Source organism: Opisthocomus hoazin, chromosome Z, assembly GCF_030867145.1.
Source record: "Opisthocomus hoazin isolate bOpiHoa1 chromosome Z, bOpiHoa1.hap1, whole genome shotgun sequence".
Lineage (NCBI taxonomy): Eukaryota > Metazoa > Chordata > Aves > Opisthocomiformes > Opisthocomidae > Opisthocomus > Opisthocomus hoazin.
Window position 1 is genome coordinate 64,831,143 of NC_134454.1, and position 16,155 is coordinate 64,847,297.

At 42.0% G+C, this 16,155-nt stretch overlaps 2 protein-coding genes across 5 annotated transcripts in view; both read left to right on the top strand.

Moving 5' to 3' along the window:
- The window catches only part of TENT2 (terminal nucleotidyltransferase 2), a 43,485-nt gene extending 39,775 nt beyond the window's left edge, over nucleotides 1-3,710 (top strand). For both annotated transcript variants that reach the window (XM_075411117.1, XM_075411116.1), the window contains 2 exons: nucleotides 1,319-1,398; nucleotides 3,283-3,710. In XM_075411117.1, coding sequence (XP_075267232.1) covers nucleotides 1,319-1,398; nucleotides 3,283-3,357 — 155 coding nt within the window. In that variant the 3' untranslated portion in view covers nucleotides 3,358-3,710. The remainder of the gene's footprint in view (nucleotides 1-1,318; nucleotides 1,399-3,282) is intronic.
- Nucleotides 3,711-8,806: 5,096 nt separating this feature from the next.
- The window catches only part of CMYA5 (cardiomyopathy associated 5), a 48,531-nt gene continuing 41,182 nt past the window's right edge, over nucleotides 8,807-16,155 (top strand). For 2 of the 3 annotated variants that reach the window (XM_075410559.1, XM_075410561.1), the window contains exon 1: nucleotides 8,807-9,161. In XM_075410559.1, coding sequence (XP_075266674.1) covers nucleotides 8,944-9,161 — 218 coding nt within the window. In that variant the 5' untranslated portion in view covers nucleotides 8,807-8,943. The remainder of the gene's footprint in view (nucleotides 9,162-16,155) is intronic. The other variant, XM_075410560.1, reaches the window with a different exon arrangement.

A 16,155-nucleotide genomic window follows, 5' to 3' on the forward strand; every position in this document is an offset into this window, starting at 1 on the left:
AGCATTAAAGAAACAGTTAACATCATGTTTGAGACACAAAAGAAATGCTGTACTACTTCACATGGTAAGGGACATGGAATTCTTAGTGGCATCAGGTCACTGTGTCAAATTATGTGACTGACTTCAGAGGACTATGTACATTTTTATTCGAATGCCAATTTTTCGTTCCAATCTAAATGTATGATGCATTCTAAAGTGAAATAAATCTGCCTGTAAACATCCGCTGAAAACTTTGTAGGTAGTTTGATGAGAAACCTCTCAGAAACCTGCCAAACACAACATCTATTGTGTGAAATAATTTCTTTCTGAATTTAAATAGCTTGCAGAAATAAAAACCCAATGCCATGGAGCATGTGCCAAATCTGAAGTTCCAACCTCCATAATGGTGTAAGCCCTTCTGATACCTGTTTAATGCCGTATTTTACTTGATGTCCCTGTCTGAATAAAAGCAATTCATAACCAGCTAAACAAAAAAGCTGCCTGTTCTAGCAAATACTTTTGTGGTTCTGTGGCCCTTAAGAACTTTCATACATTCTGCCAGAAATATACCATGTTACTTTTGCATTTATTGTAATGCATAGTCTTTGCATCGTAATTTTTTAATGTCTGTTGCGTTAATGTTGGCAGCCCTGTTAGTAGCAAGGAGTACTTTTTTAATCCTTCAATTTAAATTCAATTTAAAAAAAACCCCAAAGTTCCAAAGTATTAATTATGTTAGCAAAAAAAAGAGAAAGCAACATGTAAATTTGTAGTCTGTTAGAAGGTGGAGGCCCCAAATTGTTAACTTATGAATAGATATTGTAGAATAGATATGAACTCATAAAACATATTTTTACAGCAGTTGATACATTTTATATGAAAAGTAATAGTAAATATTGTACTGTACTCCTTGTATTTTGCTGAGAAGCTGTTGAATGAGGTTTATTTAAAGTGAACAGTTCCAAGAGGCACACGTGTAATAAGTTTCAAAATATTTTAATACGCAAAAACATACTGTGATATGTCATCACAGACTATTAAGCACTAACAAATAATTATTGGTGCATAAATTCGGCACAATCATAGTATGCTTCAATAGATACCTGACTTTGTTGTGTATTCCATACTGTTAGTCTGTTCAGGGTTTGGGTCTCTTTTTGGATGAACGTTAAGTAGAAATAAAGATTAAGAAGCAAAGTAGAATTGGCTGCATAAAACACTCTTGGGAAGCAATGATATGTTGAGTCTTCCGGGTTTTGTCTCATTACATGGTCAGTGAAGAAGGCATCCTAGCTCTAGGGTTTTTTAAATCTTTGAATGTTTGTGTTTGGTCTTGCAGAGCCCTTTGATAGGACAAACACTGCTAGAGCTGTACATGAAAAACAGAAGTTTGATGTTATCAAAGCTGAATTTCTGAAGGTAAAAAGTACATCTTGTTTAATATTTCTGGTGACTTTGGTTTTCAAGATAGTTTTGCAAATGATAGTCATTGAACCTGCTTGTTTCTGATGTTTGTGTTATGATTATTTTAATGGTTTGAACTATGTAAATAATAGAAACGTATTCTTAAAAATTGGGGAAAATTGTGTAAGAATACTTTTAATGTCTACTGTTATGCATCAGGCTTAAGTTGAAATGGGTGCTTGAAATTGTAAACACATTATAATTATATAATGTGTTTACAATTATATAATTATAAGACACATTTTCTTGTGTCTATAAAGTTTTAATGATAGTAGCTTTACAACTGCATCTTTATCTTCATTAATTATTTCTTCCTACATTAATTTGGCTGGTAATAATGTTTTATACTTACTATCTCTTTTTTGTAAGTATCACCACCAATGGTTTTCTTCTGTTTTTTGACAACTGAATTAAATTGGTACTTTTCTTTAGGGAGACCACACTCATAATTTTAGAACATGAGTAGTTCAAACTGGAGCTATCCCTGTACTAGTCTGTGGAGAAGGCTAGGACACTTTGAAGCAAGGAAAGATTTAGGTCTTGGTTAAACATCTTTTTTCTAAAAATCCTTGCTACCAACTTTTTTTTTTTATGCTTGTTTCCTATCATAGGCATTGCATTTGGAATTGAAGCTCATATCCTAGTTTTCTGAAGTCTCTGACTATTTGTAATATGGTAATGGCTAGTGATTAGTGTGCAGAACTGGCTTCCAGCTTTAACCAGTTGGACTCCCCTGTTGTACTGTCGTTGGAGGCTCCTGTTTACTCCAGTTAATCAGGTCCTTAAATATCCTGAGGGCTTCTCCAGCAAAAAGGAGATCAATGCCAGATATTTGTAGTAAAACAAATGCTGTAAGGTGTTACCTTAGTCAGAAAAGGATAAGTGTTTTTACTTTGTAATTCTGTTCAGAAATGTCAGTTTCCTTCTGTTTAACTGTGTTAGTGTACAAAATACTGAACTGTTCATACTTTCACATAAAATACTTGATTTTGTGAATCTGCTAAAGCAGTGGTTTACAAAGTAGTTGGGGCTTTCTCACTGTAAGTCAGGGTGAACTTCCCTTTTCAGAGTTTTCAGTTAAAAAATTGTTTTCAAGCCTGTATGGTTTTCTGAAAAACGTAAACACAGTTGTTTGATCCTAGCTGTCTGGAAGCTTATATCTAGACTGTTATGGCCCTGAAAAAATTTCCTGTTTAATAGGAACTGTAAGGAATGGTAGTTGCTTAGAACTGCAAGTACTTATTAATAATCTTGGCACTTTTTTAAGAAGCCCAAGGAATCTGTCTCATTGTCCTTGAGAGATTATTCTTCTTGTGGTTTTCATTACACATGGTGGCTTAAACAAATTCTGCGTAAAGACAGGATGGTCACTGCAGTTGTTTGCAGGTTTGTGGCCTAAAGACGTGACAGATGTGTCCTGGAATTCACAGTGGAATACAGAAGAAAATTGAAATAACCCATTTTAAAGACACAAAGTTCTGGAAATGTTGGAGTATAATATCTTGTATCAGGAATTTTGATATGTGTGAATTTGAGACAATTATTTTGTAGTCAGTGTATCAATATAATGCTTAAATAATGTTAGCATCTCAGTCTCCACAAATCCACTTTCTTTTTGAAAGGCTGTACCTTATTCAGTAGTTGATTGTGTTTTGTGTACTTTTTGAATTTTTTTTTTCCTTCCCTTAAACTCACAAAAACAAACCCCTTCTCTTTTCAAGAAGGGGAAGATGATCAGCCTTGTATTTGTGGATCTGTGGGGCTTACTGCATACAATGGTATTGAAGTATTAATCACAAAGATACTAAGCCTTTTAAAACCTTGTACTGTTTTCCCCAGACTTGGCAGGTGTTACGAGACAGGAAGGACCTGAACTGTATATTACCTTTAAGGACAACCATGCAGAAAAGATAACCAACTTCTTTCACTTTTCTTATTGGATCCTGCTGAAATAAAGAACAGTATCAAAATACAGAGGCAGTTACCCATGGGTTTTTATGACATGTTTTTCTCTGTAAACTTTTGTTAAGGAAATGTTTGTAAGAAAGATTGCATATTTTATTATTGACATTTGTTAATACAGCTATTTGTTCAAATATGTGTTTTCTGGAAATGCTTGCGTTGTTGACTTCTAGAAGAAACTTCAACAGCGAACCACAAGCATAAATCTGTTTTAAAGAAAGGATGGGAATATACTGATTTTTTTTTTGTTTTGATAATCTGTGTAATTGTTAATTCAAACATATTTAATGATGAAATAAAGATGTTCAGACCTAAACAATGTGCAAGTCCAACTATATCCTTAAGGCGTTGCGCACACTACCTGTTTCTTGATGAACAGACAGCCTGTGTTTTACATCTGCTTAATTGCAGTAAGCACTTTTGCTCAACTTGGCACTTTCCAGTTTTATTTCCCTTTTGCTTGGAACAACAAGCAACAGTTTATGAAATTTAAGCTATATTATGGTTGTGAGTGTTTTGGATGTCAAGAACTGTAATCTAAACTGGAATTTTCAAACAACAGTTCTACTACAAAGAAGCTGAAATAGAAAAGGACAAAGTAAATATCACAGAATGTTCAGGGTTGGAAGGGACCTCTGTGGGTCATGTAGTCCAACCGCCCTGCTGAAGCAGGGTCACCTGTGGCAGACTGTCCAGGCGGGTCTTGAATAGCTCCAGGGAAGGAGACTCCACAACCTCTCTGGGCAGCCTGTTCCAGTGCTCCATCACCCTCAGAGGGAAGAAGTTCTTCCTCATGTTCAGACGGAACTTCCTGTGGTTTCAGTTTGTGCCCATCGCCCCTTGTCCTGTCGCTGGGCACCACTGGAAAGAGTCTGGCCCTGTCCTCCTGACACCCACCCTTAAGATATTTGTAAGCATTTATGAGGTCCCCTCTCAGCCTTCTCTTCTTCAGGCTGAACAAGCCCAGCTCCCTCAGCCTCTCCTCGTAGGTGAGATGCTCCAGTCCCCTCATCATCCTCATAGCCCTATATAAGTGCTTCATACTCACAGAGAGTAGGGAAGGTACTTGTTAGTGCTTTTTTTTTACGTATTTGAAGTAGTAGTGATGTCTGCTTGGTGGGGGGAGGGGGCCAGGGAATAAGCACCCACCAAAACGCCCCACAACCCAACCACTGCTACAGTGAGCTGGGCTTCTGTTTTGATTTTGTGTAAATGTTTATAAATTGGTCAGCTACTGGAAACTTAATTTAAATAGGTAATCCTGAAAATTTTAGCTTTTCCAAAAAAGCTGTGAACCCTCTTTTAGACCTGCTGTAGCACAATTTGTGCCTCTCAGATATTTGTTATGGAAGACCCATTCATTGTAAAACTGTACTTACCATTGATGTCAAATTTGTATTTTCATTTTTTTAAGTTTAATATTTTGTATGTTTCCCAATGGCATAAAGTTTATATATGGAACATACAGCTTATTTTTCCAGTTCATGTTATTTTTTACTGCGTATTTAAAATATTTCTTCTAATTAAGTAGGAGACAACATGCCCTGTAAAGGTAAGGCCCCTGTGCATATCATAAACGTCTGTATGGCTATTCTGCACTGCGTTGGTGTGCAGGTAAAAGTTTCATCTGATACTGTCTCAAAGAAGATTGTGAAAACCCTTGTAGCTTTGTGAAATAAGTGTTATCTCTTCTTGTGGAAGCTTTTATGTTTAATTTATTTCAAGTTTTACAATTCAGAAGTTCTAGAAACTGAACTGTTTGCCTGCTGCGAGGTTACCTACTATGCACTTCGTCATGATCTAGTCTATGTAAGATTTTGGCTTGCTTCTTAAAACAGCTTCCTTCTGCAATTTAAAGAGTCTTTTAGTTTTCTTCCGACTCTAGCAATCCACCAAGATGTTCTCCCTCCATGCATATATTCCCTCTCAACTGCCCTTCCTCTTTATAAGATGGTAGGCTTAGTCTCCATGAAACGTTCACTTTGACCTGCTTTATGTAAAATGGAAGCACAAGTTTTTAGTACAGGATGGTATCTGGATTCAAAGATGCTCTGCAAGCCCTAGATGGATTTTGGGGATAGGGGAGGGCTGCTCTTTTTTTAAAAAGGTGCTGACTATTCTTTGTCTAGAAAATGTAAAACTTTCCTGGTGCAGAATAACTAACAGTAGACATAAATGTTCAAATCCAACAAAAATGTGTTTCAAGGGAGCTGGATATGAGGCACAGAACTTCATGCAAGTCTGTCTCTCAGGAGTTTGCACTGTATCAGCTAAGGTGTCAACATACCTCACACCTTAAATTACTGCTTAGTGTTTGAAACCACTTATTCCTAACTGTTATAAAGGAGACAGTTAAAATTGCAGTACTTCCATGCAACTTTGTAAAACTGACCGACCAACTCAGCGATCTTTTTAATACAAGCCAAGATCTCTAACCACAATGGACTGTGTCTTTCGAAAGAATCCTTCTGCTTTTTTTTTCCTCAAGTTCATGTGCTTCTGATAAGCTACGTTTATAATTGGAAATACAAGGTCTAGATGGTCGTTTTCCACAACTGTTTGGGGACAAGCCTGTTTGTCACATCGTCTTTAACAACGGAAAACTCCCCAGTCATTTACTGTCTTAGCTAAGCAAGGTGCAAGGTGGTGCAACCTGGCTTAGTTTATAGCAAAAGAAGCTAGTGGGTAATCTGGCAAGAGCATGGAAAGTGGCAGTGTTCTCAGATATTAAAAAATAATCTGAGAGGTTTGGAAAACAGATTTTACCAGATGTCATATTATATTATTCTCCTGTCAAGGCAAACAAGCAAAGCACCGCTTTCCGTGGAAGTGCCAGACAACTGGAAGGACGGTGAGTGAAAATACTGTTAGTTGTTAAATGATGGGCTGCAACTTTTGTCAGAAAACTTCAGCTAAAATACCACAAAACAAATGGTTTGGGAGAATGAATAGGAGCTGAAGTTTAACTAACTTTGAATTTAGTTCAGTATAGTCTGAAGTTGTCCAGAGGTTTAATGACCTGGATTTTCATTTACGCTGGGCAGGTACCCAGAGCGAGAAATCCACTAATGGCTATCATAAATCTTAGTGTGAAGATTTCGCTTCTCCTCAACTTGAAAATAAAAACCTTCACACACCTATCCCTTGGCATGCACCCCAGCAAGAACTTTTTCTGAGACACCTTTAGTAAAAGGTGTTTCCAATGGCTGACCAACGTTTCAGCATGTGTGCGAGTTGCTAACTTATCCGAGGCTTCTTACTGCCTTGAAACAAAGATGCTTTAGTTGAGCTCTGTTATGACTAGTTTTGACTACTTCTTTTGGCATTGGGTTTGCCTGTTCTTTCTCACCTTATATAATGTCAGAAACTACTAGTCTCTTGCCTTCGGTTTTAGGAACTCTTTTTAGTCTTCTAGCAGTGCTTTTGATTAACAGGCTCAGAGGTGCACGGGAGGACCAAATGTTAGCAAGAGCTTCCTGTTCAGTAACAGTAGTGCCAGACGTGGCATAGGCTGTATACTGTGAAACTTAATTAAAAGTTTCTCTTCTAGCTCTCTTGCTCTCGCTTCTGAAATGTGATTGTGCAAGTGTAGTCTCTGTACCTTAAGGTGTTCTGACAGTGTAAGAGGTTATTTTTTAAAAAATCCCTTACAAAGAATTCAATATATACCAATTTTAAGACTAAATTGAAGGGTGACGTTGTTATTTGGGAGAAGTGAGCAGCCAGGATAAAAGGATGTAAGGCAATTTGTAGATAATCTGAAGTTAGTGTTTGTGATTAGGGGCCCAAATTCTTATTGGAACCAGGGCTTTACGTGAACTTCGGTCACTGGATGCAGTTCACAGTACATTTGGTGTTAAATTTAAGTCCGTCAGAGATTTAGTGGACTCTGCTTGCTCTGGGTTACCTCGCATGTATTTTGCAGTGCTTGTTACAGTTGTCTTGTTTTCTCTGATCCTTGTGTGTTCTGATATAAATCTTTCCCTCATTGATTTTGCAGACTACATGCTTTTCCTAAAAGCATCATAAGAATATGCTGTTTTGGTCAACTTACAGGTCAAATTAAGTTGCGAGCAGTATAGAAGGGAGAGCACTAGGTCTGGAAATAATTTGAAGGGTTTCTGGTAAAAGGGTACTCACCTTCTGCTTGCTGTGCTGAAGATTGAATCAAAACTTGTGCAACACATGTATGCTTCGAATATAAGCATTTCTGGAAGATTGTAATGCTCTTGTCTTCCATGTGTAAGGAATATGAAATCCTCTACCGTAATGTCATTGTGCTGTGTACACTGGCTCTGTGCTCATCATAAAATCTGGCATTGAAGTTGATACCTATTTCAAGTATACTTCTTTGAGAAATTATGTTTTGACCTTGTAAATTGTGTACCTTAGTGGGCAGGTCAAGAGAGCAGACAGGTTTTGTCTGTACATACTCTTAGGGAAATATTTTACTTTAAGTGAATCTGTCAGTAGGACTTGAACTTAGCATTATGGAGACAGCTTGTACTCAGAAATACCTTCTTGTGTGTTTCTGTACTTGCAACACAAGGAAGAGTTTGCTGATTGATTTTTAACTAGCTATTTAGTTGAAGGACAAAAAATAAAAGAAAAAATGTGATTACACTTATACTGCGTATGCAATGTTTTACACCTGATAGAACTTGGAAGTTCTTTATTTAGAATCAGAGTTTCGGTGCTTCTCTCCCTCTTCCAAAAAATAATTTAAAAAAGAGCCCAGAGTCACTACTTTGGCTAGTACAGGTTGGAAATACTTCCATTGTGTCTGTGAAAGCACGGCATTTTGTGTGAAATGCAGAATAATGAAGGATAAATTTCACTTAACCTAAACCCTACACAGTAATGTAGTTTGTCTTTGCTTTAAATTGTAATTGGTTCAAGTCCAGTCAAAGAGGAAATTCGAAATGTCCTCTGATTTTACACATCAACAAATTTGGGGTTCAAATATATTCCCTGTGTATTGTTAAAAACTACGTTGCATCTGATACCTCTTACAGTACAGTCTTAATTATTAAAGCCATTTGTCCTAGGCTCACCCACCTGTAATTGTATTTGACCTCTCTAGCTCAGATATGAGGCATTCTAGGCTCAGGGGTGGAACTTGGTTTTGAACGTGCTAAATGTGCCTTTTCTGGGAGCCACAAGAGAACTCTCCCTCTGCTTCACCAGTGCTGTCCACCCCAGATTCACCGGCGGTGGCTCGGTCAGGTCTGCTGGGCCTCAGCCCCTTCCTCCCTGCCGCCATCGCCATCCCCATCTTTGCTCGGTGGTAGTGGGCAGGGCGAGCGGCTGGGGAGATGGCCGTTGGGCGTTGCCACATGTCCTAGCACCCGGTTGGTGCTAGGACCCAGGGTAGGACCAGCAGCGACTCGGCGCCGTGGCTTTGTTGCCTTCTATTTAAAGACTGCCCTGAGTCAGGAGAAGCGAGAGCTGCCGGGGATGACAGTTGCTTCAGGCAACCCTGGGGAGGACAGGGTCGGGGGGTAAAAATCACCGGCAACGGCCTGAGCTGGGAAGGACATGGAGGGGTACCATGGCGCCGAGTGCGACAGGGCATCCGAGACCTTGTCCTTTGTAGAGGATGAAGAAGAAGAGGAAGAAGAGGAGGAGGAGGAGGAGGAGGAAGAAGAAGAGGAGGAGGAGGAGGCTGTGGACCCAGAGGAAGCAGAGGAGCTGAGTAACAGGTACTGCCTCCCCCAGGACTCGAAGCTGCCAGCTCCATCCCAGAGCACAAGCCGGTAGTAGTTTTACTGCCTTTTTACAAGCAGTGCTGGTTTTACTGCCTTTCCCCCTTCCCCCCCTGCCGCAGACAAAGGTGTGGGGTGGGGGGGTGTCTGTTACTGGTGGGTGTTTCGGCTGGGTATGGCTGTAACTAGGTTTTGTGCAATGTCTGCCCTGAGCCCCCTGAAAGTTTTTCTATTTAAAGATCCTCTGGCATGCCAGCTCAAGTGGCATCTCCCTCTGCTCCCTCCCACTCTAACTGGCTCTTCGTCACATATCGATCTTAAATGCTCTGCAGATTTGCTTGTCAGGGAGAAAATGGTCAAAGATTATAAGGGCACGTTGAAATTTATTCCTTTTTACAGCCTTTTCTCCTTTGCCGCTTGTCCCTTCCTCTTCAGCCTCTTCCCGAAAAAAGGGAAAACATGCTCACCACTGCCCGTCATGATTTGTGTGGCTGACCTCTGGGGTGCAACGAGGAATATTTTATCACATTGATTTTTTTTTTTTTTTTAAAGTATTTTTTTTCTTAACACTTGCACAGAAACAGTTTGTTTTCCTGATGCTGCGCTCCTACCATCAGGAAAATAACGAACGAGGCGGTGGCTCGGTGCCCAGCGCATGGCAGTGGTCCTGTGCAGGATGTGGAGGCGTCTGCAACCTGATCCGTGTGGACGGACTCCTCTGGCCATGCCAGCGCTGGCGGGTTCAGAAAGAGACAGTGAGGCCTGAGAGTGCCCTGCCGTGTATCGGGTCACAAAGCTTCTTCATTGTCCTGACTAAAGCCTATTGGTTTGGGGTGGATACTGTAGGAATAACCAAAGACATGCATATTGACAGCTTAAGGTATTTCCAGAAATCATTTTTTTAAGAAATTTGGATCATACTGTTCCTAGAACCTCAGTGCTGTGGAGCCATGGTGGATTGACAGATTGCTCTGAGTGTATCACAGTTTAAAGCGCTTTGTAAAGTTGCATATGATCACTAGGAGAGAAAAAGATGGCAGAAGTGAGGCTGGGAGGCTCTGTGCAGCCCAGCCCACCCCGAGTGCTGCGGGAACAAAAGCCACACGTAGCCCAGGACTGTAGGAAAACCTCCTTGCAGAGGGAATAGAGAGCTAGTTTTCCAAAGATGCGGAGGGACACCCCAGGTACGTAACGGTGCTCTTCTCCCAAGGGAGACGTTGACGCTTCAGTCCCATACTGGCAGAGAGAGGAGTTACATGCTGGTAAATGCTGCCTGCGCATGAGTGCAGCCCTATGAGGAAACCAGCTGAAGTCGGTGGAGTGAAGCTACTGGCTGCAGGCAGCTAAAACGCAACTGACTGGATATTTTTTAAAGGAATCTGAAATTAAATAGCTAATAATAAAGCTCAAACTGTAAAACATAAGTGGAAGTGGCTAACTTTTCTCTTGAAGGGAGGGAAATCAATGTAGCCTCGCAGTTATTCACTGCTTGTGCTGGGAGGGCGGCTTCTCTGTGGGTGCCTGTTAGCAGCTCCCTGCAGCTGGGTCTTGCCTCTGGCCAGCAGCCTCTGCAACACAAACTTGGGCGTAGCATCTCACTGCTTAGTTAAATCACAGCAACCATTCCCTTTAGCTCTCAGTTATATTAAGCATTGCAGGGTTTATCTCTATTCTTAACTGTCTTACTAATAAGAGAGGTCAGAGTCTACTAGAGAGGTTTTAAACAGCTGTGCTCAGTGGTAGCGGAGTATAGTTAAATCCATTTGAATAATTTCATTAGATTAAAGGAGAAGTGCAATTTTGGGTTTCACACAGATCCGGCAACTGCACCAATCACTCAGCAATAGCTTAGTAAAGTTAAATAAAACTGACTCTTTAACTGCTTAAATGTTGTTGCAAATGCCAGCATGGTTGTGCTTAAGGGCTTCTCCTGTGCTGACTGCCTGGGCAGAGCTCCTGGGAGGTGCTGGCCAAGCAAGAACAGCCGGGCCGAGCACCTGAGACATACTTATGCAGGCTCTAAGCTAATTATTTGTGGATAAGCAGGTTTTCAAGCCCCTGTTGCAGAACAGATTTTTTTTTCTGTCTGTGCGCTTTGAAAACCTAGCTTATGCAAACTTGGCTGAAGACGGCGTGTCCTGGACCCTGCCGTCATTGATTTATTTTTAACAACCCCAACACTCTGCTGCATTTGTCTTCCTCTTCTGCATGCAGTTGAACAGCACCTGGTTGTGCAACACTGCAATCAGCAGGGAAATTCCCCATTGGCTCCTATTTCCACATTTCAAGCATGCTAAATATCTTCATACCTATTTTATAAGAGAGTTATGCAGGAAGACGGCTGGCCCAAGGACAGCAAGTGCCTGTGTGGAAAGAGGCAGAGGAGCCTGGTGTTCACCCAGGACACCAGCCCGTGAGCCCTGGCTGACCCACTCTGCTTCTACACCAGTCCCCCTGCAGCGGCCATGGGGAATAAAATCCTAAAAGCTGCAGCAAAGCTTATGACTAGCCCCGAAATTATGATACATGCATGTAAAAAGTGGAAAAGTTCAGGTTCCACATCTTTATTACCCTTTTTAATGTAATCTTTAAATAATTTGCTTTCCTAACACAGGTTTTTATGCAAGTAGTGAGACTAACATGCAGCATCAGAACCTATTGCAAAGGTAGGATAAGGCATCGTGTCCTTTTCAGCGTAAATAACCCACTGATCTTCAGAGGGTTCATGCAATATTTCTTACCTTTGGGCACTTTTACTATCCAAGACAGATGGATTGTGGCATATGTCTTTTATTTCTAGCTCAATGTAGAATTAATCATCTGAAAAGGGAAAATATTTTGAAGGCATGTATTGTGTGTTTTAAGGCAAACATGAGTCTGAAGTTCACAGGTTTTAGTTTTTGTGTTGGTAATGGTGAGAATAAAGTCCAGCTATAGGAAAACAGTTTACTGGTTAACCGGTTTACATGCTCACCTGAATATTCGTGTCTCTAACAACTACATGGTGGGTGAGCCACTCTGACACAGTTCTGTCTCCTGGGCCATTCCCGGCTTATTTGCTTTTGCAGCGGTAAGGTCTCCAGATGTGTCTGTGTGCAGGGCTTACGTAAAAATCGCTCTGTAGCCAATTCGTACAGGTTTCCAAGTAGCTGGTTTGCCTGGAATGGGTATGGGGCTGATTTTACCTGTTCATTTAGTGCTAACCAAAGATCAGCGAACGGAGAGAAAGTCCTGGATTATTTATTTATTTATTTATTTTTAAACGAAGAAGTCCTTCCACAAGGTGATTGAAGGTGTGGAAGCTTTAGAGCCAAGTCTACCTTAGAAAGACTGGTGAAGTGGAAGAAAGGGGAAGGACAGTAGAGAAGGGGACTGCCTGCCACGCAGGAGATGCTGCAGCATCTAGGAGACTGAGGGAGAGGAATGGTGGCAACTGGGATGGTGGGAAAGAAGGGGTGGGGAGGGGAGTGCTGGCAATTTGTCTTCCCAGGGTAAAGTTTATCATACCCTCCTCGCAGGGAAGGTGAGGGCGGTGGGAAGCAGGGGCCTGCCATTGCCCTACGCGAGCCGTTTTGAGGGTCAAATGCCGAGGCGGGGGCATTGCGGCAGGCAGTGGCACTGCTGGCGACCCCACCATGTGTCCCGGCCCCTGCCACAACTGGGAAATGCACTTCACTACTGTTTGTTCTCTTCAGCTTTTTAGATAATAAAATAAAGCCCTGGATTGACGTTTGTAGCTGAAATAACACTCAGACTCCAACAAGTTCCCTGTTAGGTCTCAACAAAGTGATTGTGATTAAATCGCTGTGTAAAGGTGGTCTCCCAACCAGACCAAAGTGTTTGTTCAATACCTGTGCTCCCTCCACGACCTGTATGGTGGAGAGTCCAGAATGCAGGAGCAAGGCAGTCCTCTGGGGCACACAGGTGCTGTGGTTTCTTCAGCAGCACCTGCAGCTGTGAACAGCAATGCCACCGGGCCATGCCACGACCTGACGTCCGGAAAAGAGACCAGCACTGCAGCAGGTTGTGTCACTTCCCAGGCATTTGCAAGCATCGGGGATGGAGCAAAATGCCTGAGTATGGCCCAGCTCCTGGCTCCCAGCTACTCTTAATAAAAATCAGCTTTGTGGCAGAGCAAGCAGCCATATTATTGCATATAGATAATCATTCATTTGAATTTGGACATATGCATGAGCCACCATGGTGCCAGAAGGGGCATCATTAATGCTGAAGGAAGGAAGGTGGCAGTAGGTCAACAAGTGAAAGGCTGTGTTAAAAGCAGCAACTTTCTGTAGCTCCTAATTCTCTTACCCTGAAGAAGCAGCGGATGAGCTATAGCCCTAGGAAATACAGAGCAATAGGCAGAGACCTGGCTGAGTGTACTGGTTGCTGTAGGGGGAGAGGGGCAGGGTGGTAAAGGCAGAAACTACAGGAATGCACAGAACAAACAGAAGAATAAAACATTTCCTTCAACTGTGAAGGCAAGCTGACCAATACCAATTCCCACCTCCCCTGCACTGTGCCTGCAGGGCTCATGCAGGAGCCTTCTGGGATTGAGAGATCCTGCTGGTGGAGGCCACTGCCACAGCTTGACGTCTCCATCATTTTGTCTGGGTTGTTTTCATCTTGCAAGGTGTTATGCGGCAAACAGCAACACATTTTGATGATACCAGGAGTGACAAGGTCTGATGTGAAGAGGATGAAGGGAGGCTCTGGAGGATATTAGAAAGCTGATGGGCTGGCTGGCTGTACTCCTCTTTGACGGGGTGGTGTAGCACAGATGGACGGACCTCACTCAACATTCTGAACACGACTGCTCCAGCAGCTGCACAGGAGAAAACTCCTCACTGGGATGATACATAAAGGAACATGTGCCCAGCCTGCCCAGCTGGACTAGAAACCTGAAATCCCATCGGGCACAGCGCAGAAGTCATAGTGAGAAGCAGAGGGCTGTGAGAAGCAAGGGGAGGCGATAACAAAAATCTGGTTTTGAGCTATTATGACAGGAAGCACAAAACCAGTTGTCAGTGCCTTCAAGAATAAGAAAAGGTTTGAGCCAATGTTCTAGCATGGAAATGACAGACTGACAGCACACGTGCCGATGGGACTGGGTGTGAAATGTCTGTGTGCTAAAAGAGCAGCACTGGCTTTTGTCCCTGGATGTCAGTGGCTTCACATCTGCATTTATGGAGCTGAAACATTGCAAACATCATTTTGCAGTGGCAGATACTTCCTCTGACAAGGGAGGGGTCTTTCAGGTGCTACTGTGCAGTGTGCGAATTGCATACAAAACTAGAGCAGCGTGTGGAAGTACACAGGAAGAAAATTCTTGACTTCTCTGTCTTCAATTCCAGTCTTAAAACTATAAAGCGCCACCTCATTACACAGTAGAGGAATATGGACTGTGACCGCAACCTTGAAAATGCGACAATGGTGTGAATAATGCAAGCTTTTTACGTAGGCAGGGTCAAGGCAGCACATTCTTATTCAGTAATGTTAGCTGAAGTGGCAATACTGCTCTGTTCTGCACGGGGTTTTGTTTAATAACACCAGGTAGTACAGAAAAATAGGTTAAAAATATATAAGGGTTATTTAGAAGTTGAAAAATCTAAGAAAAAGATTAGTGGTCTATTATCGTGGCCTCAGGTAAGACCTGAAAGTTTGCTTTGTACTGTTGCTATTATTTTATTTTGTTTTATTTTGCCTGAGTCAACATAATGCCAAGCTGTGAAACTGGCAAAGGAAAAGCTAGCAGCCAAGTTGGTATAGATTTGTTTGCTTTGCCTGTTCCTCCAACCTGTATATCTTACCTTATGGAGCAAGACTTGCTAGAGAATACTAACCAAGGCAGATAATCAGCTATATATCCCAGGGTTTTTATTTGTTTGAGGTCTGCTTTTGGGTTTATTTGGCTAAGATGTGATTATTATTGCATTGTCAGACTCTCTTTGAATCGTGGGCTTTAGTCCAAGCTGCCCTGCTAGTCATGGTCTGCAGGCCAGCCCACGCATCACAACTGGCTTTAAGGCTTACTGCTGGACTTTGATAGAGTGTTGTCCCACCACTGCCTACTCAGGCCGTTGTCCCACAGGGTGCATTCAGTCTTCAGTTATCACCGAGCACATCAGAGATGAGCTGGTCTTTGCACCAATCTGCATAGACCTCAGCGTGGGCCAGCCCAGGGCAGCCCTTCTTGTGCTGTGCTCTGGAAAGCAAATTCATGAAGAGGTAAGGCCAGCACTGCTAGTATCGGGGTTACCTTTCTGTTTCCAGTAGCTACTGAGCATTTTTGCTGAGGGCCTTTTACAAAAACCTTATGGTTCGGAGAGTTTGCTTGATGGAGTGATTATGACTGTCCTCAGGATGTCCTCTTCTCCTTCTTTAAAGCCTTCTGCCAGGTGCTCAGCGCCCTCCAAAGCAGTGCCGGCTGCTCCTCAGGGGTGTATCCCCCCATCTCTGCAGCCTGCAGGTGTCTCTGGCACCCATCTGCTGCTGGGTCGCAGCCTGTGGCAGCCAGTCAGCTGGGTTCTGCTTCTCTGATCCCACGGTCGGGAGCCAGGTTTCTTCATTCTTACCGAAGAAGTGCTTTTTCCTAATCACATGGAAAGTGACTCTTCCCCCTGTTTAGTGGAAGTAGGATGCAGTGTGGCCATATGTTTGCATCCTTCCATGCGAGTGACAGGCTTCACCACTTTGCTCTGCTGAAGTTTCTGCCTTTCTTTCCATCAGCTGCTAACACCATTTCCCTGAATGAACGACAGTCTACTCAAGTAATAGTGGAGTTGAGTGTTACAATTACCTTTTCTATGCTTTTTTTTTTTAAATAACTCTTGTAACCTTAAAAATAGTTTAGAAAACTAGTATGTCTTTTAATTGCTTTTGCTATTCTTTACACTCTCATTTCTACGACAGGGTTTTTTTCTGCAGCTTCCCAGAAAACGTTTCTCCAGCCTTTTTTTTACCTCAGAGATATTTAATTACAGCATATCATAGTGTACTGATTGCATATCATAAGGTTTGAAGTTAGCTTTATGACACATTGTTT